The 25732-nt window shown below is 35.4% G+C and overlaps 1 protein-coding gene across 2 annotated transcripts in view; it reads left to right on the forward strand.

The window, feature by feature from the left end:
• LOC6049292 overlaps window positions 1–25732 on the forward strand; it is a 290210-nt gene that overhangs the window by 175147 nt on the left and 89331 nt on the right. For both annotated transcript variants that reach the window (XM_038248307.1, XM_038248306.1), the window contains one exon: window positions 17792–18061. In XM_038248307.1, the coding sequence (XP_038104235.1) occupies window positions 17792–18061 (270 nt within the window). The remainder of the gene's footprint in view (window positions 1–17791; window positions 18062–25732) is intronic.

Raw genomic sequence — 25732 nt, forward strand, 5'->3', positions numbered from 1 at the left:
TACGAAAATTAAAAAAATCTTTATCTTTTGAAGGATTTTTTTGATCGATTTGGTGTCTTGGGCAAAGTTTTAGGTATGGATAAGGACTACACTGACAAAATAGTAAACGGTAAAAAAATTGATGATTTTTAATTTCAATTCACAAATCCGTGTAAAGAGGGTGTCAAACAAAAAAGGACACCTATGGTTTGACAAGTTCACAACTTTCTTGTGTCCAAAACAAGCTCCAGTGCTGCCAGTCAACCTCAACTATTCATACTCTCATGTCACAACAATTTTCGTGAAAAACTGAAGCTCGTTTCTATCATTTTGCTCCAAAATTGTCCTGGAAACATGTAAATTTGTAATCAAATTGGAAAGCAAAAGCGCTCCTCCGCTGACAAGTGTGTGCGTGGGATAAAATTTGCAATCTATGTGTGAATATTTCTGTGTGTGCTCTCCATCGCACTAATTGGGATTTATTTGTCGACGAGTTTGGTGCGAGAACACAAATTGGCTGCCCGGATCTGGAACGAGACCAACGTGTCGCCCGTTTGCCGTGGATTATTTTCGGATTGAATGAATTTTTAATCGGGAAGTGGCGCGCCGCGCCACTGATTTTCCTTGTTTGATAGTGCTGCTGTTGTTTTTATTATATCAGAGCCTAACGAAGTGATTATGGTATTGCGGAATTATGAGCTGTAAAAGAGGACAAATTGAGCATTTAGTGATTTGGTAATTTTGTGCCAATTTGTGTGATGCTTGAGAGTCAAATTCAAGAAGCTAAAGTTTCAATTTTATTAAAAATCCTAGAAATGAAAAATTCCGCAATTACGAGCGATCCTTTGAAGTCCAAACCCTGAGAACACCCCCTTAGAAAAGCAATTTGGAGTTCGTCCTGGCCAAATTCTTCAACTGCCCCTCTCTCATGGTATTCACGGGCAATGCAGTTTATCTGTCTTGTCCAGGCCGAGAATTCAATTTGCCCCACGACTCTGGACTCTGGTCACAGTTAAATTCCGCCTACATGTGCACACACATACCGACACACACACCCAGTCTTATCCATCTGCATACAAAACGGCTGGCGAGTCGAAAACCAAGAGCAAATATTTGCTCTTTTGGGGGTTCTTCTTCTTGCTCCCTCCCAGGACGACTTTGGGGGCTGGTGGCCAGGCCACCACAGGCATAAATCCCAGTGTCCTTAAACCACCACCGGCGTCATTGTTGAACGTTCTCTCTAGCCACCAAAAGGGGTAAAGTGGGCAACGTTGTCATGTTTTTGTACCTTCTTTAGGGTGGTTCCAAAGTTTGACAGGTGCAGGTGGAGGTCGTAACGGGTGAAATGAACCTTAGTTGAGTAAAGAAGCTTAGCAAATTGTTAAACATTGTGATGGTTTTTTGTGAGGAAATGAACTTATGAAGGACCGGTTTACCTTAAATCGTTTAGGGAAAAGGTAGCAGAGAGCGATGATGAGCGTTTCCATGTCAAAAGTCGTTCAAAATCTGACAATTTTACTTTTATTTAGCATTTCTGTCATTAAGATGAAAATTGTTTAATAATATTTCTGGTGTGGTCAATCGAATAAAAATTCATTGCTGTCCAACTGATAAAATCCAAAAAACGTGAGTTTTAAATAAGGTATTCGAAAAATTTTATTTTTCAAAAATGCATTATGACTAAAATTCTTTGTGAACACTTTCCAAAGAGGTTATTTTGCATCATTCTTTGTTGATTTGCAATGCAATGCATACATTGGTGCCATCTGTCCATACAAAAACTAACTTAATCCACCTATGTGGTTGGAGTCTTCCTCACTTATTACCAACAATGGCTGATGTGATGGAATCGTACAAAAATTTCATCTATTTTTTAGATCCGGAATAAAATAGTACATAAATATCACTTAAGTGGCCAAATCTCGAGACAGGGTTGCCAGATCTTCAATATTTTAGACTCGTTGGAAAGGTCTTTTAATTACCTAACCAACGGGTCGGATGATGGACCCGGACATAGTTTACATACATTTAAGTGAAATCCGGATATATGCGAAAACACATTTTTATACATAACTTTTGAACTACTTATCAAAACATTAATCTGTATAAAACTCGATCTATGGGACCCTAAACCAAGTCGAATGCAACAGGTTCGGGTCAAATCGGTTCAGCCAGTGCCAAGAAACATGAGCTAGTTTGTTGGTCACATACATACATACACACACACATACACACACAGACATTTGTTCAGTTTTCGATTCTGAGTCGATATGTCTACATGAAGGTGGGTCTACGACGAGCAGGATTATAGCCTTACCTCAGTGAGGAGGGCAAAAATGAGTCAAGAGAAGAGTAATTATTTTCCACTAATGGTCTTCGGCAACTGAAAAATCAAGTTGCATTTTTGAAAAGTGTTTGTTTTTTGCATGAGAAAATAAAATTGAGTAAAAAGAACTTTTTTATTTTCATTTTTAAATTTTAGCATTTTTCCAAGAACAAGCGATTTTAGAAAATTAAATTTTGGTATTTTTTTTATTTGCATGAAACTTTGTGTTCAAAAATGTGTATCTTAAGCACGGACTTTCTGATATTGATTTGGTGTCTTTGGCAAAGATATAGGTATTGCTTAGGACATCGAAGCAAAATGAAAATTACGCAAAAAACCCTTTTTTTAATTCGAATTTTAACATTTTTTTTCGCAAAAAATAACCATTTTTGAAAAATTTCAGTTTTTAATATGTTTTTAAGATGACAAAATTTGCCATCTTTTGAGTTGGTCAAAATTCATTATGCAGTGTTGCCAATTTTTCGAAAAAATCATTGACTAGAACTTTTCATAAATTAAGATTTTGTGTACTGTTTTCGAGTTATATTCACCAAAAAAAGATTTTGTTTTTTTTTTGTTATCGTGACTGTTTTTTACCTTAAATGGCCATGACCAAGCTCTGAACATATTTTTTTTTTTTGTAAAGATCAGAAAATTTTCTTTACACAGCAAAAAATCCGATAGTAAAATCGCATGCAAAAGCATTCACATCACCTTCGTCAAAATAAACACTTAATATTACACACTGCATGTACATTTTTTGCAAACACAAAAAACAGTTGCTACCGACGGGATTCAAACCCAGAACCAACAGTAAGGACTGGCGCCTTACCCCACTCGGCCGTCAGACCGATAAAAAGCTGCAAGGATAAACGTTTCGGTCAAGTAGGTTTCCCATACTGATGGGCTACATATTTCAGAGTGTAATATTACACAGAATTTCATAAAATAATGCAACATTTATTTTACACTCAGGTCTTTTACACGCAGCTGGATTACTACTTTATTTGCTGTGTAAATTAGCTTAAAAGACACTGAAGATTGGACGAGAATTTCCTTCCACGACGATTTTTCAGGAAATAATCGTCATGGCGAAAGTCATGGCCTGGATATCTACCTGATCAACGGGAGTCTATATGGCTATATTAACCATCGGTATAGCTTCAGGTAGCTTCAGTGGACCACGATGGACAATCTGCGGAATGTTGGATTGTTTTGAGTCATCCAGGAACTCCCGGAAGTCATGACCTGGATATCTACCCGATCAACGGGAGTCTATATGGCTGTATTAACCATCGGTATAGCTTCACTGCCGCTCCAATCTAGTCCGTCCCATATGTAAAAAGTGCGTGCTGAGATATCGCCGTGAGAAGCTCAGAAAATGTTTCACCTTTTTTACATTTCTCATCACCTATTTTTACATACTTTTTTCAACAATTACTTCAATATTGGTTCAAAAAGTACCCCTATCCTAAAATTTACTCAAAAAAGTTAAAATTTATAGGTTAATTTGATACATTTTCATGCTGGGACTGACCTGACTTTATTTATCCATCAATAAAGGCAAGTCTGTCAGGTTATCAAGGTAGGCTTGAACATTTACAACAGAAATTTGCCTGTCATTTGTTGGTTTGTTTTGGCGGTTTCCAAATTATTTTTATCAAAGATCTAAAAGTTTGTTTGTTTCAGGTTTATTTAATTGGAGGATGATTCTAGAAAAGTTTCCAGCAACGAAAATTTAGCCAGCAACGTTGTATTATTTCTATTTCATCTGCTGCAGAACAAATAGATATTTGATTGCATGTATCGATATCTGGGCCCTTAAACTGAGTAATCCAGAAGGGGAACCTAAATCCAGAACCAGACCATGGCTATTTATTCAAGAAGGAAAAAGTACTGATTGTATTGAATATTAGCTCAATGGTACGTAGTTTATGTTATTACCGTGGTTATCCCATGCATGAGGAAAAAAAGGCAAAATATTAGTTTTCTACTATGACGCTTCAAAATTCAAAATATACCGTCAATATGAAAAACTATGTGTTTTTCAGTTCTGCGAGTACTTAGGTACATAGTCTGAGTAAATACAATTATTTGACTATTTTTGCTGTTGATTTGTAAGACATTTTTATACAAGGAACTGACTTGCCTATATTTTGCATATGGGACAGCACCAAAGTGATTTTTATTTTGGATTTTTTAGAACAAACATAACTTTTTTATTAAATAGGCATAAAGGAGAAGTTCAAACAACACAATTTTTAGGTTTATCTCAAAATCGGCAAAAATACATATGGGACGGACTTGATTAGAGCGGCAGTTCATGTAGCTTCAGTGAGCCACGATGGATTCTCTGCGATCTGTTAGAATGTACGAGGTCATCCAGGAACTCCCGGAGGTCATGGCCTGGATATCTAACTGATCAACGGGGGTCTATATGGGTGAATTAATCATCGGTATAGCTTCAGGTAGCTTCAGTAGACCACGATGGACACTCTGCGGAATGTTGGATTGTTTTGGGTCATCCAGGAACTCCCGGAAGGCATGGCCTGGATATCTGCCTGATCAACGGGGGTCTGTATGGTTATATCAACCATCGGTATAGCTTCAGGTAGCTTCAGTAGACCACGATGGACAATCTACTGCATGTTGGATTGTTTTGGGTCATCCAGGAACTCCCGGAAGTCACGGCCTTGATACCCAGAACATCCCAACCTGCTGTAAAATATACAGCGTAGGTCACTGAAGCTATTTTGAATAACCTGGAATTACATTATTATTATTTTAAAAAAAAAATTATACTTTATAAAACTAAAAAATACTGAAAACTCTAACTATTCCAAATAGCGCGAACTCTTTTTACGCGAAAAATTCAAAATTCTCGCGTAAAAAGAGGTTTGACTGTTAAAAGGACACGTTGTCAACAAGAAATCTTTGTTTTTGCCTTTCTTACTAAAGAAAGGTATAGGTTTTACTTTAAGGCTGGACGTCATTTTCATCTTCGTAAATATGTCGATTCAGCATGAATTTTCTTCGGAAAAATCGTCAAAAAATCACACTGCATCGATTTTAGACGCTCTATCGACTCACCTTGACAGAACTCGCCTATCTCCAACCCTCGAATTTTGAGAAAATAAATTCCGTGGAGTTCGAGTGATGTCCGTGTGTGGTAAATTTTTTGCCAAATTTTGTGTCGCGTAATTCTCGGCTCCCCTATTTTCGATTTTGATTGTTCCAAGTGCATTTGAAAGCTGGTGTGCTGAACAAGGGTCATTTTGAAACCGAATTTCGAAATATCCATCTGTTTTCGGATGCGGCCAGACTTTTCAACAAAATACACAGTTTTCAAATGAAAATATGGTCAAAATTTTTCATTTTCTTTTCTTTTATTTATCCCAAAAATTGCATTTTTCGAGCTCTACATCCTCCCAAATTTTCATCCAGATCCATAATCTGGTTCTGGAGTCAGAGCCGTTTGATTAACCTACCAAAAGAAAAAAAAAATCCCTAAAAAAAGGTAAAAGCTCACCTGGTGACCTTTGCCAACACTTTTCATTTCCGATTTTATCCGAAATTTCTTTCTACATCCATAGTACAGACCATGAGTGAGCATCTGAAACAAATTTGACATCTATCGGCAATCCGGATCAATTTTTAGAGCGATTTACTTTTTGCCTTTCTTACTAAAGAAAGGTATAGGTTTTACTTTAAGGCTGGACGTCATTTTCATCTTCGTAAATATGTCGATTCAGCATGAATTTTCTTCGGAAAAATCGTCAAAAAATCACACTGCATCGATTTTAGACGCATCGTCGCCAAGTCGCCAAGTCGACAAGTTGTCAAGTTGAGCTTCTAATGCTGGCGCGTACTGCTGGCGCGTCTTGTTATTGGGATCCAATATACTCTAATATGTGTTGGGTGCCCTATCGATTTTCATTTGCTACTATAGACATCGTATATTTTTCGGCTCTTTAGTATTATCATTATATGCATAACTGTCCAGTATTTATTTTGAAACCTGCGACATGAGACCATTATGCGATTTAAATTCTGTCATTTATTTTTGTTGTGTGGTGGTCTAGAGGTTTGTGTCCTAACTAATATTTTATCTAGATCAGAGGCAAAAGATTAAATCTTGAGAAACATTGAGGTGAATTTGAAAGAGCTTTAAGAGAGTGGGGATCTTTTTAGAAAGTGGGGATCTTCTTCGAAAGTTCTTGGCTTGCTTCTTGTTGTTGGGTGAAAAAGGAAAGCTTTGATCGCAAGCGAGCGAGGGTGAGAACTTATATTCCTTTCCTCTCCACACTCGCGCTCACCGCACACGGCGCCTTGTGCTAAAGAGGTATAACTTCAAGCGTTGTGTTGTTGTTTTTTTTTTCGTTGCTAGCTAGAGCTTCTTCTCGCTCGCGGGCAAAACATCGCTGGCAACAGTGCCTGCGGTACATTCTGAAATGCCGCGCGGCGTGTACCTTTGAAAAAAAAACGGACAATACCAACACACAAAAGTGCTCGTACCGAAGCTAAAAAACCAAAACCGCGGTGTTTGTTGTCACTGGCGCAAGGGAAGCTTGCTATGATCGCGTTTGTCATAAACGCTTGTTTGATTACAAACTTACAAACATATTGTACGATTGAAAATATTCTTTTGGTGAAAATTGCGTTTTTTATTAACTTTGGAAATCATATCATTTATAATACATTGCTTTCATCATAAGACTTTCTTTTGTGCTGACGTTATAAATAAACAAAGTCGATGTTATGAATTGAAAAAGGTTCTACCATTGTTATATTCTTTAGTAAGAAAGGCTCTATCTCACCCCAGGTGGGATTAAATCGGGTTTTTGGAGATGTATTGACATTTATGTAAAGCAGTGATTCTCAACCGTTTTCGTTCCATTATCCCTCCTGTTCCAATTCCTGTTTGAAAGCATGCAAATACTCAGAGTTTTATTGATTTTATGTATACTTTTTTAAAGCTGTCAACAATTCATTAATTTGGTAGCTTTTTTTGAAAAAGGTTCGATAAAAAAATCATTTTCGCTTTTTGAATACCCCTGACTAAAGGCGGTTTTGAAAACAGAAAAAAAAAACAAATTGTTTACCTATTTGACCTTTTCAAGAAAAAAATACAGAATTATACATTTCGAAAAATGTTTCAGAAATTTCCAATATTTTCAAAAATAGAGACAAAATGCACAAAGTTGAAAAAAATTGAAAATATTCAAAATTTGATCAGGTTTTCTATCAAATGAATACACAAAACTCACTAAAATTGATGAAAAATAATTCTTTTCTAATAAACAAATGCACTTCTCGTGATCGAACTAAATTCAAATATTATAGAAAATTACATCATCATTACAAATCTTATAAATATTTTAAGAACTGTTCATGAACAAGACAATTTTAAAACTTAAAGAAATGAAACGGTTGTGATAAAAAAAATTTTTTTTAATTTGCGAAACATACTGAAATTATTTCAAATAAAAATCAAAATTCGCTCAACATCATTGCCTTGGCGTTCTCGATTGCGAGATTCCTACTCGAAACTAAGTGTCCGAAGGCTTGATTGTTGAGGCAATTGCAAACCTCTTTTTACACCTTAGCTTCCATCCAACCCGGGATTCGAACTGACGACCTTTGGATTGTTAGTGCAACTGCCTACCAGCGACTCCACCGAGGCAGGACCCAGGAAGACGACTCCTACACCTAGACTGAGCTAACGACCTAACCTTTTTAGGTTAGTCCGGGGCCAACATTTACTTCCCGTCCGACGGAAGGCGTAATCAGACAAATCTCGTCTCGAAAAATGCCTCCGGGGCCTTCTGGGATCAAACCTAGGCCGACTGGGTGAGAGGCAACCACGCTTACCCCTACACCACGGGTCCCGGAAATTTGCATTTGTGTGAAAAGTCAAATAAAAAAAAAAGTAACTTAAGTAGAGGGTTAATCCACCTATGAGGTTGATGCCTTTCTCAATATTGAAAAACAGTGAGTTTTTTTTAGATCCGGTTTTAAAAAATACACAAATATCACATAAGTGCTCATAACTTGAGACAGGGTTGCCAGATCTTCAATGTTTTGGACTTGTCGGAAAGATCTTTTGCTCATTTAAAAATTATTTATTTTGTATACATTTTGTAGACAAAATTGCTATAATAAAAGCATTGCAAAAGATTTGAATGTATAAACATCACAGAAGTGGCAGAAATAGTAAGGTTAGTGATAGAATTGAGTATTAATAATGATGTTTGAAAAAAATACATTATAATTTAACTTAAATGTTCTAAAAGGAGTTTCCAACAAGAAGGTGTTATTTTGCGGCAATTTTTTTTAGTTAGTTTTCAGAGATAAATTTAATATGTTGCCATTAAAAAATGTCGACTTCCTGGATCAATATAAATACAGAATATTATTGGTGGGACCTGAAGTGACTGTTGACTGTTGTTTTAATTCTTCAGAACAAAATATGATATTTTCTAGGCTTTTTTCGGTAAATCGAAAAACATGAAGTAAATGTATTATGGGAACATTTCATCACATGAAACTTTGTTTCTAAGGTGTAAACCTATCAAAATCCTAGAGAAGTTTTTAGCAATTTCGTGTTTTAGGGCACCCTAATACTTTTATACGTGAAGGAAAGTCTATGAGGCTCATTCAAGAAGTAAATTTTTGGATTTATTTTATATTCTAATTCAAGTAATTCTTTCTAGTAAGAATGTTAGGGTTTTTAATTAGTTGTAAGATTGAAGCCAGATTTGAAAAATATAAAATTGCTTGATTAAAACAGTTGGCCAAAAATGTCAAATATTCTGGCTGAATAGATAAATCTTATGCCAGGGTCGCTAAACTTTTAAAATTCATGATTAATTGGATGGACTTTCAAATATCACTCGTCCTGAAAAAAGTTCGAAAAATATGCCTGAAGTGGTTTCATCTCATGCCAGGGTTGCCAGATGTTCAAAAATATGACTCGAAATATCTATCCAAATACGAAGACGGTCCTGGAAGTAGTTCCAAAGAGATCACGTCATTCGTCAAAGAAAAATGCGTTTTTTTTTTACTAAATTTCTAATTATGAAACAGGGTTGCCAGATCTTAATTTTTCACTTTGTTATGAAATATTGATTCTTTTTTGGTATTTTTGATAAAATTTAAGTAGTGGTTGCACCAAACAAGTGGAACATATTCCAACAATCTGGCATCACTGCCAAGTAACAACATGGCATAAGATGACGGTCTTTCTGTGTTTTGACATAGTGTGTAGTTAGTTTCAAGTTTCATCTAATTCAGAGAGTTTTAAAATCTGAAAGTGAAATCCAATTTATTCGTGACTTCTAATGGAACTGCTTTCGAGATAACTCCAAAAGCAACCAAAATGTCCCAGCGTAAAGCAGACCAGCAGAGTACAAACAGACAAAGATTCCAACCTGGTCATTGTCGTCGTCGTCTTTGGTCCTCAGGAGGAAGCTGTCCACCATATCGTCCTGTTTCGTCCAATTTGAGGGTGAAGGGGGTGGGGTCCGTTGAGATGGGATTTGAATACACCAGACCAGAACGAGGGCTTCCCGGAAAATGCCAGGGGGTAAAGGTAGGTAAAGCGATAGGCTTCACCAAGAGTACGGTCATGATGTTATTGCAGTGATTATTTTCCTTGAGTTTATTAAATTAAGAGCACTTGAGCACATGTTTGCCGAGGAGGGGGGTTCTCAGGGGGTCTTCAACGACGACGGAGAGTGTATTTCAGCGCCGAAGGAGGAACGATAATTAGGGAGTCGTTTAGGGGGGAGGCGGTCTGGTCAGTTGGGGGTAGGTCTGTCTTTGAGGGTTATTGGGCTGTGTTCATTTCTGCTGGAGCGGAAGCACGAATGATGAAGTCGGAAGCTGTCAAATGAAATGGAGCTTTGGATGATTTAATTGCTCAACACAACAATGAGCTAATCTGTTTTGGAGAGGATCTGGGTCAGATTTGCTTTGGAAACAATGAATTTGAAGAACGTGGGAAATTCAAAAGTGATGCTTCAGAATATTTGCTAGTTTATCGTTTAACTCAAATTTGAATAATCCTCGTCTACCGTACGATCTGCCATGTTTCCACTAATTCTATTATCCTAAACTATCCCTTTGCCTCCACAACCATCACGCAGCGGAACCACCACCCATGAAACAAAATGCAAATTATCTCATCCTGTCTGGCAACCCTTCCCCCTGTGTCCCCAAAATCCCGGCAAGTTGTTTATTATCTGTCGAGGGACCCACTCTCTGTGTGTGTGTGTGTGTGTTTACCCACACGTGTATCCGTCCGGTCGACGGACGTGGATGACCCCTTCTCTGGATCCCTGCTGCCAATTCCAATTCCTACGCCCAGTCCTTGGTCGCCAATTCCGGTAGACCGTTTATTTGGCAAATGTGTGGCCAACCTAGGTCAGCCGGGAGGACCTGGATGTTCTGGGAGTGATTCTTTGGAAAATGTTTAAAAAATATTGAGCTCTTATTAAAAAATACCAAATTATTATTAAGTTACAACATTTCAAAAATATCCTGAATATTTACGAGAAAACGTGGCTTAAAAAGTGGCATTTCAGAGAAAAACGTGTATTTTGTCTTTTTTAATCTCGCCTCAACAGTCATTGGTAAAAAAACAAATTGTAGATGGCTACAATAGGTCGAAAGCAATGAGGTCAAAAGGACCAAAGGAATGCCAAAAATTACGAAAGTATTTAAAGTCGAAATTGCAAAAATAAATGGTATGAAATTTGTGGCATGTTTGATAATTGAAAATCGCAAAAAAAAATAAAGTTTGCAAAATATCAATTTATGATAGTATTTTTTTTGTATGACTTTTTGTCCTGTAACTCCAGCGTTCAAAATTTGTAAAAAGATTCAAAAGTCAAAGCAATGAATTCTGAATAGTTTACAATCGATTTTTCAGGCCCCCCCCTGATTGTGCAGGGAAATTTCGGACCCGTATTATTTTGTTTGACCATTAGGGTGACCTACCGCGTGTTAGGGTGGTCCAAAAATGGTAATATTCGTTGATTATTGTAAAAACCACTTTAAAAAAAAATCATAACTCCACGCCATTTCAACCGATTTTAGCTGTATTGGACGCAAATGAAAGGTTATAAGATAGCTATTTTCACTAAAACTGCGATAACGTTGAAATTTGAGCGATGACCTATACATGTTTGGGTACCAAAAGTTGCGTCATTTAATTTCGAAAATTTTGCCCGTTTTCGTCATTTTCCCATTTTTGCGCGTGGCTGGTCGAAAACCCCAAGTTTTATTTCCAAAAAATCGTATCTTTGAATATTTAAAACATAACTTAATCATTTTTTGATATGTTATGTAAAAATTTCCGAGAAATCCGGTAAAAATATTTTCAGACATAGGCTTTTTGGTCCCGAGACCTTCAAAACAGCATTTTAAGTCTTCATACGACCTTCTCAAATGCTTAGCTAGATATTTAAAACTTCAAACTATTTTTCCTAAAAAGCTATCTTATACCCTTTCATTTGCGTCCAACACAGTTAAAATCGGTTGTTTTTTTGCAAAAATCGACGAAATTGGCCATTTTTAAGACCACCCTAACACGGCGTGGGTAGGGTTACCAGGTCAAAATATGAAAAATCTGAAATTTAAAGGTTTGTAAAATAAAGATGGTTTAACTGATGTTATGGCCAAGAAGAAGAAACACATCTTATTTTTTTATTTTCAATTTAATTCGTTCATTCCAATTAAAAAATTGTTCAAAATGGACATGAAGTGAAAAATCTGTCATAATCGTAGGTCGTAGGTCACCCTTATGGCCAAACAAAAAATACGGGTCTAATTATTTCGTCCAAGGAACCCCTAGAAAAAAAAACTTTTTTTTTCGTATCATGCTGTTTTTGTGGGGAATTGCTGAATATTTATTCATACGAAGTTTTTTTTACTAACCATATGATTGTTAAATCAACGGACCTTTTTTGAAATGTGAATTTCAAGGCAGATAATATTTTACAGAATACTGAAACTTAAAAAAAACACCCTTTTTTCAGCCGGACCCTAAGATGACAGTTTTCGTGAGTTTCGCGTATTCACCGACAGATGGCCAGTGGGCCTCGTCAGAGTCCGCCCATTAAATACGCAACTCAAAATTTGCATGAGATTCTTTGTTTTTGCACGCTCACTTCAACTGTTCTAGACTAATATTTGAACGTGGCGTATCTCTAAACAAGTTTTTCATGAAAATGATTCCAGACTGCTTATTTTGTCGTTTTAAACCGAAACAAGGTAGAAACTATATTTATTCAAACTATTCGCCATTTTCAAAAGTTTGGCTAGATAATATCAAAGTCCGCCATCTTAGGCCCACTGGGCCCACAAAAAGAGTTACGCTCAGTTTGTATGGGAGCTGTCAACATGCTCCCGGGCTGCCTTTTTTACTTTTCTAACTCTTTCAATCCAAAAAATGATATGTCATTTTGACAAAGAACTTTGTCCTAAGGTTTCTATACGTGGTGTCAATCAAAATTTTCGCGAAGCGAAAACGTTACGTGCGAATTCCCCTCTCGGCAAATTTCCCCTCTTTTTGGTGCACGCTGGTTGGATGAAATAACGTTTCCCAATCAGTCAATCGAGAGACGTGAGATTGATGTATCTAAAATCACCCCCACTCCACCTCATAATTTTCGGATCGTCGACGAGCCAACAAAACTCGGCTCGGTCGGTCCCGAAAATTCATTCTATTGCTGGATGTCGACGAGAACACATCAGAAGCAGATGGCCTGGTGGCCCGGCAGCAGACGGCCTGGAGGTCTGGGAGCAGATAGCTTGGAGGCAAGGACCAGCTATGACATGGCAGTCGCGGGAGTCGATCATTGGAACTGGCCACCACCTGGACTGGAGTGGCCGGAGGCCCCGGGGATGTTCCGATGGGGGGACATTTGCCGAACCATAAGAGTTGGGGCAATATGGGTATCAAACTTTATGGTTTTTGATACTGAATATGAAATTTGACATTTCGGCAGTAGTGGCCACAATCCGGAGTGGCCGGAGGCCCCGGGGATGTTTCGATGGGGGGACATTTGCCGAACCATAAGAGTTGGGGCAATATGGGTATCAAACTTTATGGTTTTTGATACTGAATATGAAATTTGACATTTCGGCAGTAGTGGCCACAATCCGGAGTGGCCGGAGGCCCCGGGGATGTTCCGATGGGGGGACATTTGCCGAAGTTGGGGCAATATGGGTATCAAACTTTATGGTAATTATGAATCTAGTGAATCTTGGGAAATTTGGACCAGACAATGTAATCGAAAATTTCAACAACCATCTTGCAAAGTTCTTTGTCATACTGGTCATGTGTAACATAACCACCTGCACCTTTTTTGTCTCTCGCCCTTGTCACGGTCAAGGATGGAGGGAGATCAATAAAACTTTATTATATTTTTTTTTATAAAAAAAAATAATCTGAACTGTTTCTCAAATTGCTTTAGGGTTTGTTCAAACACAATGAAACAAGCTTAAACCTTTCAAGCCTGAATTTTGAAAAAAAATTGAGTTAATTATGGAAAATTCTTATGATCATACGAAAATTATAGGCTATTTTTGAAAATTTTCATTTTTGGGTCATATATGACCCATCAGGCCTGAAAGGGTTAAAGGGAATTTGTGACTTTGTAGTGCTGTTTGCATTGAAATGTTTATTTGTATGGAAAGTTTGTTCAAAAATGCAAAATTTTGTGTATCACAATAAATACAAATTTCTACAGTGTAACCTATGGTCATAAATTTCAGACAAAACTGTTTCTTGAGATGGGATTTTCTGATCGATTTGGTGTCTTCGGTAAAGTTGTAAATTATAATACGGACTGTTTAGAAAAAAAAAAGTTAAACTCTTAAAAAATAACCTTTTCTTTATTTAACTTTTTTCACTTAGAGTTGGATTCCAAAAATATGTAATTTTTAATTTTCAAAAATTTTCAACATTTTTATGGGACTCAAAAATATGCCTTTAAAGAAATAGTGCATGATGGTGCAAAATCTGGTTCCAGCATTATGATTTTTTGAAAACTGATTTTATTTTTGAAAAAATATCGAAATGTTCACCGTTTTGGAGTTTTAGTCACTTTTAAGATATAATCTCGAGTAATTTCAGCAATGTTCGTTTTTTTAAAAGACTTTATGAAGAAATGCCACCCATGAAATAGTAGTTTATGCAACAAGTTGCAAAATGTAGTTTTTTTCAGCACGAGTCGTTCAAGTTCAAGTTTTGTAACGAGTTCCATACAACATTTTTTGCAATTCCAAATGTTCATTATTTTGTCAATAAACGTTCAAATTTAAAAAAAAAAATGTTGAAAATTATTACTTTTCGAAACTAATGCTGAAAAGTTCAACTTTTCAGTACTCATTTCAGTGCTGAAATAGTAGTTTTTGCAATTCCGTCGTGAAACTACTTACTTTTCCTGTCATTCTTGAACGACGAAATAGCCTACTTTTCTGTACCAAAAATAACAGAATCGAATAGCAACACTTTTCAGAATAAATGCTGAAAAGTTCTACTTTTCAGCACCGAAATGGGTGCTGAAAAGTTGAACTTTTCAGCACTTGTTTTGAAAAGTAACACTTTTCAACATTTCATTGATTTAAACGATTTATTGACAAAATACATTAAAATTCGATTTAAAATTTCACTCAATGGGTGTTTTTCGAAATTGCAAAAAATGTTGTATGGAACTCGTTGCAAAACTTGATTTTTCAGCACTCGGCGTATTTATCCAACTCGGTGAACCTCGTTGGATAAATGTACGACTCGTGCTGAAAAAATCGTCTTTTTGCAACTTGTTGCATAAACTACTACTATGCAACAAGTTGCAAAAAGAGGATTTTTTCAGCACGAGTCGTACATTTATCTAACGAGGTTTACCGAGCCTCACAATGAATTGGAATCGATGAAAATGAGTTTTTTTAGTGCCAACTGAAGATATCTGAAAAGCTATTAGTTTGATTCTCAATTTAAAAATTAATCTTTTGGGACATTTTCTGGTTTTTTCCATTAAAATAATTTCAGAATCTTAAAATATGGTCTAAATTTTGAAATGAGAAAAATTGTCTATTAGTATTGGTATTTTTGTATTTTAAAATTTTGATAATTATTTTTATCGAGAAGATCAAAAAATTTCACTAAGATCATTTCAATATTTATTGGAATCATTAAAAATTCTTACCGGCCCTTTGAAAAAAAAATTGCTGATATTTTCTCTAAATATTTATACGTTTATTTAAACAGTTTTGAGAAACTGAGAGTTTCATCCAAAGTTGGATACTTTTTCAAAAGGTTCCAATGTACATAGGAAATCAATGGCGCAATGGTGGTTTTGTAAAATTAATCTAGATTTCATGATGTTTCAAGGCCAATTTTCAAAATTTTTATGCAAAAAGTTAAACAAAATGATACTTATCAATAACAAAATATCATAGAACTCTTTAAAATATTATTTCCCAGAATATAACAGTCCTTTGTTCGATCTGTTTGCCCATAATTTGTAAACTTGTTAAAAGCCCAAAAGTGTCCTTTTTGATTAAAACATCAATGATAAACTTTTACAAAGCTTTTTTAACAATTAACAATCTAGTTTTTTATATGAAAATTAAATTTTGTAGCTCTTATTATTTGTTCATGTTTGTTCAATGAAAATTCCTATTTTTTTGCAATAATTACTTTGACTGTACACCCTGATTTTTTGGAAACATCTTTTCTAGTTTCATCCCAACATAAAGACACAATTTGAAACATTCGAAAATTGTGTCTTCTCCAGAGAATCCCCCCTGTTTGACCGAAATTTGGTTTCTGCTGACCACGAACTTTGTGCGCCAAAAATTGAGATTTTTCGGTGCCATGAATAGCAAATGAGGTTAGAAGAAAAAAAAGTGCAAGAATCCTGGACAATTTAGCCTTATCTGGTATTTCATTAAATTGTGGAAACACGATAGCAGCAGCACTTGGTGGGTGGCCCGTTTAAATGCGCAAGATTTATTAGCAATATTGGCCCGTTCATGTAACACACTCGAAAGCCGGAAACGGTTCCAGCGTGTGAAATGGATGGAAAATTGCTTTACGATGCCCGGTGCTATTAAATTTCAAAATTTCAATAGGCCATTCAGCAGCACAGAACAAACAGCCGACCGAGCGGGTCCGGATTGACATAATTATACGCCTGAATCGCAGCTAATCATCGCCCCTTTCCCCGTGCGTTAACTGTGAACATCAACAACCAGCGCGGTGGCGGTCCACCAACTAGTCGGGGCAGTTTCAACAACCAATTAAACTTTGACCAACATACGTGTCCCGATGCTGGCGAGAGTCGATTAGATTAGGGTGGTTCAGTTTTGAGTTTTGTCGACTTCTTCGAAGTCACGTCTGAGTGAAGTGCACGTCAAGTGCGCCAACTGTGGAGGTAAAAACGCAGCATAACTTCCGACTGCTTCGCAGCTCACATCTGCCATCCTAATCCCTCGGCACTCGATATCTCGATAACCAGCTGGGGTCCAGTCGCGCACTATTGTGCGAGTCAATAATTAATTTCCAATCCTGCGTCCAGAACCTAACCCCTATCATCCGGTACTGGTGGTGATGGTTCAGCCGGGCACATCACACGGATCATCAGCCGCGGCCGTTTCACGTAACGCGGCCATTACGGGGCCACGGTCGTCGGGATATTCTATGATGATGGCATGTCCGGAGAGAAAGGGTCGTTTGATAATTATTGACCGAATTGATCCGCGGTTGGCTTTTGTGTGCGATGGAATGGGATTTAATTCGGTTAAAATTTGATTCGCGGAATGACGCTGAAATTGGATCAGATTTCATTTGGATTGTGGTTTGCAAATTGATACTTCTGAATACTCCTAAAATGCACTCAAATTATTGCAAAGTGTTGATTTGTCTGGTTTGTGTCCTTGTTGACCATTATGTCAAAAGCTCAATGACCTAACTATGTTGACCATGTTGGCGAGCACCCGCTCGTATCTTCCTCTATGTCTAGGCGGGGCCCGATAATGCCCAAAGACCTCAGAATTTGACCGCCAGGTTCTTTGCCATTCTGAATTAGGTTATTGGAAGCAGCGAAATGACCTTATATCCTAATATCAAATGATACTTTCTCATAATTTCACTGCCGGCCAGCGTGTTTTTTTGTTGAGACATCCACCAAATAGATTATTTTAAATGAAAAAAAGCGACTTCAACAAAACTCACCTAGATACGAGCAGCAGTGCAAACTTTCAGTCGTATTCTGCAAATTTAATTACCCACGTCAAGCCATTGACTTTTACTGACAAACAACAACAGGGGGGTGCACAAACAAACAAACCCCGCACAAACACACCCAACTAACTCATCAGCGTATTCGCGTCCCATTTGCCTCGACAAACGACAACAATAAACAACCAGATTTTCTAACCCTTCTCTCTTCCCCCATTGCCCGTTTGTTATTGCAGAGTTTCTCCAAACGCACCTGAAAAACGTCCTCGCCAGTCACCAGCAGCAGCAGCCGGAATATGTGACGGTCGCACCGTCCGGAACGTCAAATGTGACTGGCGGCGGCGGCGGCCATCAACCGATGGCTGGGTCGTCATCGTCGTCCCAACCACCTCCGTACCATCAGCAGAGCTCGCCATTTTACTCCAGCAGCAGTGGGAAAGGGTCCACCATTTCGTCGACCGCCCTCGGCAGCAGCACATTCCGGTCCGGGTCGGTCAGCGGGGGAGGTAGGTTTGATGAAACGATTGGGGAAGGGTTTGTGTCTCGGCTCTCGAAATTTCCTTCTGATCTTTCAAGTCAATACACTCACCAACTGGTTAATTTATTTATGCTAATATACCAAATCCAAATTCCTAAAATTTTGGATTCCTAAATCCTGAATTCAATTAGAAAATCATGTTCCGAATCTAAGCCCTAATCCTGGTTCCTAGTTCCTAATTTCTGTTTTCCAAATTTCTAATTCCAAAGTTCCAAATTTTTAAATTTACAAATCTCCTAATTTCCATTTTTTCCAAATTTCCAATTTTCTCATTTTCCAAATTTCTAATTTTAAAATTTTTGTGTTTCACAATTTTTCAAGTTTACAAATTTTCAAATTCCCAAACTTCCAAATTTCTAATTTTCTAATTTTTCAACATTCCGAATTTCCAAATGTTCAAATTTCCAAATTTTCAAATTTAATGATTTCCTAATTTCCTATTTTCTTAATTTCCTAATTTTCTAATTTCCTAATTTCCTTATTTCCTAATTTCTTAATTTCCTAATTACTTAATTTCCTAATTTATTAGTTTCCTGATTTCCTAATTTCCTAAATTCTCAATTTCCGAATTTGCAAATTTCCAAATTTCTAAATTTCCAAATTTCCAAATTTCCTAATTGATTAATTTCCTAATTTCCTAATTTCCTAATTTCCTAATTTCCTAATTTCCTAATTTCCTGATTTCCTAATTTCCTAATTTCCTAATTTCCTAATTTCCTAATTTCCTTATTTCCTAATTTCCTAATTTCCTTATTTCCTAATTTCGTAGTTTTCTTTTTTCCTAATTTCCAAATTTTCTTATACAGTCGACTCTCTGGCTGTCGATCTTCTCGATATCAATAATTCTCCATCTATCGATGAATTCTTCAGTCCCTTCAATCTGCATACTTCAATTATCTTCATTCCTCGATATTTTCCCTTGCTTGAAGGATCTCTTGCTCGACGGTCCCTTGGATTCTGTTTGCTTTAAAAATCTCTTCCGGTTGTCAATAATTTCACTTTCTCATGGCTTGCATAGACATTTTTCTTGGCGAAACGATGCTTTGAAGGGTGTTTGACATTAGTTTGTTTTTGTTTGATGGACGTTGCCATGATTCTCTCCCATAGCTGGGTATCAAGAAAAAAATATTTTCAATCGAGTCTTCATTTTGCATCGTTCTGTAATCTGATGATTCTCTTCCTCGACGGTCCCTTGGATATTGATAACCAGAGAGTCGACTGAATTCTAATTTCCTATTTTGAAATTTTCTTATTTTCCTAATTTCCTTATTTCCTAATTTCCTAATTTCCTAATTTCCTAATTTTCCAATTATCTAATTTCCTAATTTCCAAATTTCCTCATTTCCTAATTTCCTCATTTCCTAATTTCCTCATCTCCTAATTTCCTCATTTCCTAATTTCCTCATTTCCTAATTTCCTTATTTCTTAATATCCCAATTTCCTAATTTCCTAATTAAGAAATTTCCTGATTTCTTAATTTCCTAGTTTCTTAATTTCTTAATTTCCTTATTACTTAATTTCCTAATTTCCCAATTTCCTAATTTCCTAATTTCCTAATTTCCTAATTTCCTTATTTCCTTATTTCCTTATTTCCTTATTTCCTTATTTCCTTATTTCCTTATTTCCTTATTTCCTTATTTCCTTATTTCCTTATTTCCTTATTTCCTTATTTCCTTATTTCCTTATTTCCTTATTTCCTTATTTCCTTATTTCCTTATTTCCTTATTTCCTTATTTCCTTATTTCCTTATTTCCTTATTTCCTTATTTCCTAATTTCCTAATTTCCTTATTTCCTAATTTCCTTATATCCTAATTTCGCAATTTTCTTTATTCCTAATTTCCAAATTTTCTAATTTTCTAATTTACTATTTTCCAATTTTCTTATTTTCCTAATTTCCTTATTTCCTAATTTCTTAATTTTCCAATTATCTAATTTCCTAATTTCCAAATTTCCTCTTTTTTAATTTCCTTATTTCTTAATATCCTAATTTCCTAATTTCCTTATTAAGAAATATCCTGATTTCTTAATTTCCTAGTTTCTTAATTTCTTAATTTCCTTATTTCTTAATTTCCCAATTTCCTTATTTCCTAATTTCCTAATTTACTAATTTCCTAATTTCCTAATTTCCTAATTTCTCAATTTCCTAATTTCCTAATTTCCTGATTTCCTAATTTCCCAATTTCCTAATTTCCTAATTTCCTAATTTCCTAATTTCCTAATTTCCTAATTTCCTAATTTCCTAATGTCCTAATTTCCTAATTTCCTAATTTCCTAATTTCCTAGTTTCCTAATTTCCTAATTTCCTTGTTTCCTAATTTCCTAGTTTTCTAATTTCCTAATTTCCTAATAAGCTTATTTCCTATTTTCCTTATTTCCTAATTTCCTTATTTCCTTATTTCCTAATTTCCTTATTTCCTAATTTCCTAATTTCCTAATTTCCTAATTTCCTAATTTCAATTTTTCAATTTTTCAATTTTTCAATTTTTCAATTTTTCAATTTTTCAATTTTTCAATTTTTCAATTTTTCAATTTTTCAATTTTTCAATTTTTCAATTTTTCAATTTTTCAATTTTTCAATTTTTCAATTTTTCAATTTTCAGTTTTTCAATTTTTCAATTTTTCAATTTTTCAATTTTTCAATTTTTCAATTTTTCAATTTTTCAATTTTTCAATTTTTCAATTTTTCAATTTTTCAATTTTTCAATTTTTCAATTTTTCAATTTTTCAATTTTTCAATATTTCAATTTTTCAATTTTTCAATTTTTCAATTTTTCAATTTTTCAATTTTTCAATTTTTCACAAGGAGCGGCCGTGGCTGACTGGTTACGGTGTTCGCCTTATAAGCGAATGGTTCTGGGTTCGATGCCCATCTGCTCCCAACGAGAAAGCTAAGAACATATTAATTTGAAATGATGAATGTGAACGAAAAATCAAAGTCGCTCGAGGCGGGGTTCGATCCTCCGTCCTTTGGATTGGTAAGCAAAAATGCTAACCACTAGGCCATGACGACTTGGTGAGCGTAGACTGGAATTAGAAATACTGTTACAGAGAGCGAGTTGTGGCGCTATAACCACGGCAAAAATAGTGTCCAGGGCATTCGTGGAAATACAATGTCCCATCCCAGAGGGTCCCGGAGTACCAAACCTTCTTAGCATGGTGCTCCCAACGAATACAACCAAATCTCGGAGCGTATGGTGGTGTGTCCCCACGCTTCTTCCTCCCCTGTCGATTCAGAATTGTGTTGTTGTTCGAACACTTTGTGCTCAAACTCAACCCAATTACGAGTCATCTCTGCGATACGGCTTTACGCAAAAGGCCTGGCCGCTTTAACGCTTGTGATGTTTCAATGCATTTTCAATGCAATGGCGCACTACAAGTGTTAATAAATGACAAGAAGAGTGCTAGGCGTCATCTAACCTAAGGCACTCTCCAGGATCCCTTCGAAAGATTGGCTGCGCTAGGGTCTGATTAGATTAGATTAGATTAGATTCAATTTTTCAATTTTTCAATTTTTCAATTTTTTAATTTTTCAATTTTTCAATTTTTCAATTTTTAAATTTTTCAATTTTTCAATTTTTCATTTTTTTTAATTTTTCCATTTTTTCAATTTTTTAATTTTTCAATTTTTCAATTTTTCAATTTTTCAATTTTTCAATTTTTCAATTTTTCAATTTTTCAATTTTTCAATTTTTCAATTTTTCAATTTTTCAATATTTCAATTTTTCAATTTTTCAATTTTTCAATTTTTCAATTTTTCAATTTTTCAATTTTTCAATTTTTTAATTTTTCAATTTTTCAATTTTTCAATTTTTTAATTTTTCAATTTTTTAATTTTTCAATTTTTCAATTTTTCATTTTTCAATTTTTCAATTTTTCAATTTTTCAATTTTTCAATTTTTCAATTTTTCAATTTTTCAATTTTTAATTTTTCAATTTTTCAATTTTTCAATTTTTCAATTTTTCAATTTTTCAATTTTTCAATTTTTCAATTTTTCAATTTTTCAATTTTTCAATTTTAAATTTTTCAATTTTTCAATTTTTCAATTTTTCAATTTTTCAATTTTTCAATTTTTCAATTTTTCAATTTTTTAATTTTTCAATTTTTCAATTTTTTAATTTTTTAATTTTTCAATTTTTCAATTTTTCAATTTTTCAATTTTTCAATTTTTCAATTTTTTAATTTTTCAATTTTTCAATTTTTCAATTTTTCAATTTTTCAATTTTTCAATTTTTCAATTTTTCAATTTTTCAATTTTTCAATTTTTCAATTTTTCAATTTTTCAATTTTTCAATTTTTCGATTTTTCAATTTTTCAATTTTTCAATTTTTTAATTTTTCAATTTTTCACTTTTTCAAGTTTTTAATTTTTCAATTTTTTAATTTTTTAATTTTTCACTTTTTAAAGTTTTTAATTTTCCTATTTTCCTATTTTCCAGTTTCAAAATTTTTTTTTTTAATTTACAATTATCCAACATTTTAAAATTTACAACTTTCCAACTTTTCAATTTTCCAAATTTACATTTCCTTAGTCCTTAGTCCTTAGTCCTTAGTCCTTAGTCCTTAGTCCTTAGTCCTTAGTCCTTAGTCCTTAGTCCTTAGTCCTTAGTCCTTAGTCCTTAGTCCTTAGTCCTTAGTCCTTAGTCCTTAGTCCTTAGTCCTTAGTCCTTAGTCCTTAGTCCTTAGTCCTTAGTCCTTAGTCCTTAGTCTTAGCCTTTAGTCCTTAGTCCTTAGTCCTTAGTCCTTAGTCCTTAGTCCTTAGTCCTTAGTCCTTAGTCCTTAGTCCTTAGTCCTTAGTCCTTAGCCTTAGTCCTTAGTCTTAGTCCTTAGTCCTTAGTCCTTAGTCCTTAGTCCTTAGTCCTTAGTCCTTAGTCCTTAGTCCTTAGTCCTTAGTCCTTAGTCTTAGTCCTTAGTCCTTAGTCTTAGTCCTTAGTCCTTAGTCTTAGTCCTTAGTCCTTAGTCCTTAGTCCTTAGTCCTTAGTCCTTAGTCCTTAGTCTTAGTCCTTAGTCTTAGTCCTTAGTCCTTAGTCCTTAGTCTCTAGTCTTAGTCCTTAGTCCTTAGTCCTTAGTCCTAGTCTCCTTAGTCCTAGTCCTTAGTCCTAGTCTCTAGTCCTTAGTCCTTAGTCCTTAGTCTTAGTCCTTAGTCTCTAGTCCTAGTCCTAGTCCTTAGTCCTTAGTCCTTAGTCCTTAGTCCTTAGTCCTAGTCCTTAGTCCTTAGTCTTAGTCCTTAGTCCTTAGTCCTTAGTCTTAGTCTTAGTCTAGTCCTTAGTCCTTAGTCCTTAGTCCTTAGCCCTTAGTCCTTAGTCCTTAGTCCTTAGTCCTTAGTCCTTAGTCCTTAGTCCTTAGTCCTTAGTCCTTAGTCCTTAGTCCTTAGTCCTTAGTCCTTAGTCCTTAGTCCTTAGTCCTTAGTCCTAAGTACGAATATACTACAAATTTTAATATCATCAAAATAAGTATTTTTATTACTTTATTCGCCAGCAATTGTTGTGTTTATGTAAAAATCCACTACCTTCAACATCACAAATAACTCTCTTCAATCACCGATCAGATAAAACCCACTCCGTCAAGAGTGCTCCGCTCGACTGACGTTGATTAAAAATGCAACAATACTCTGACGGTTATCCTTCATCCTGACATCCAATATTTCAATAACCCATCCAAGCGTGAATATGTTTGCTCAGTTCGTGCAAATGCAGTGCCAGAGAAGCACAGCGAGCGACTGGATTTATCATTTATCGAAATGCGAAAAATTGCAAATGGTAGTGTCCTGTCACCAATAATAGAGTTTTACCCTGGTGTACGTGAGAAAGTCAGTGAAAGAGAGATAGAGAGAAAGAGTGCCAATCCTTTCGGAACGAGCTGAAGGACGATAAATTGATTGCATTAGCACTTTTTTTTTTTTTGCTCGATATCAGCATTTCCAAGAACAAAAGAGTACAGTCCTTTGGACAAGGATAACGAGTAATAAGAGGGAGGGGGAGACAAAAAAGTTGAGTACTCTTTCACATATAAATTTAATCATATTTCATAGCGGAATGCTGATCAAAGGCAATGCCTCTCCCCCCTTAATCAACGCCATCTGCATAGCAGTACAGTGGGAAATGCATCACTACTCGAGTTCAATTTGTGCTCTTGTAAAATGCTCAAGACAACTAGGGTAGACGACCCTATCCTGCTGTCTTCAAAACTAAATTTACAGTTTCGTGTTTCATTTGCTTCATTTAGCTTGACAGGTGTCGAAAAAATCTTCAAAAAGGGTAAAAATCCCAAGAATTGAACTCTCTCCAAAAAGTTTTCCTGAAAAAAGTTCCACAATTGGACCTCTCACCGTAATCCGCACTATTTGCTTGGTTGTCGTCAACTATTTTATTGGAAAGAAAGTCGAAGAATGGTGAGATGGGACAGCCCACTGCAGCCCAAGGAGGAAAAACGAGGATGCGAAAAATGAGCTGGATTGCATCGCAGTGATTGAATTGCACCTCCCGGCAGAGATTGCGACGTGGTTGTTAGGGTAATTGAGGAGTACATTGATGGTGGCGAACTTGAGAAGATGAAAAATGCACTGCAAGTCAATTTCAAGAAAATTTAAATTTAATGAGATATTATTAAGAGAGTGCTTAAGATGTACGATTAAGATTGGAATTTAAGGTTAGGATTAAGGTTAGGAACTTGGACGAAGATTTGAGATTATGATTTGAGCTTCAGAATCAACATTAGTATTAAGTATTAGGATTTAGGATTAAAGATTGAGGAATAGGATTTTGGATTGTGGATTTTGGATTTTGGATTTTAAATTTTGGATTTAGGATTTAGAATTTAGGATTCAGGATTAGGATTTATGATTTAGGATTTAGGATTTAGGATTATGGATTTTGGATTTCGGATTTTAGATTTTGGATTCAGGATCTAGAATTTAGAATTTAAGATTTAGGATATAAGATATAGTATTAAGGATATAGGATTTAGGATTAGGATTAGGATTTTGGATTAGGATTAGGATTAGGACAAGAATAAGGATATAGGATTTCATATAGTTCGAGGATTTTGAATAGGGATTTGGATGGAAAATTAGGGTTTAGGTTAGAATTTTTGATTTATGATTGGGATTTTGGGTTAGGATTCAGGCCGAGGATTAAAGAATATAAGATTAGGATTTTAGATTCGGAATAAGGTTTAGATTTAGGATTTGGATTTAGAGATCAACATTTAGGAATTGGAATTTGGATTTAGGGTAAGAATTTTCGGATTGGACTAAATTTAATTTTCATTTTTAATTTAAAGTGTTAAATAATAGACTTTAAAGAATAATTTAGTATTAAAACCATAAATAAATGCATTTCCAAACAACTTTCCGAAACACTTAACGTTACCAACTTCCACTATTTAATTATTCAAAAATTGATTATTGACGCCAAAAGTTTGCCCGAACCACCCCCTTGCTCCAACTCTTCAATGATTGATGGCGCTGATCGAGATGTGGCACGTGCTTCATTATTCAGCGATGAGGAGCCTCCAAGAGTGAGTGACGCGGTAATTCAACTTGAGCGGCTCCGGAACGGAAGTTTGCTTTAGTGTTTTCCGGAAAATCCGGCACCGGGTGAGGAAGAGAGAGAGGAGTGTGTATTGTTTGCACTTTGAGAG

Source organism: Culex quinquefasciatus, chromosome 1 (genome assembly GCF_015732765.1).
Source record: "Culex quinquefasciatus strain JHB chromosome 1, VPISU_Cqui_1.0_pri_paternal, whole genome shotgun sequence".
In the NCBI taxonomy this organism is placed as follows: domain Eukaryota; kingdom Metazoa; phylum Arthropoda; class Insecta; order Diptera; family Culicidae; genus Culex; species Culex quinquefasciatus.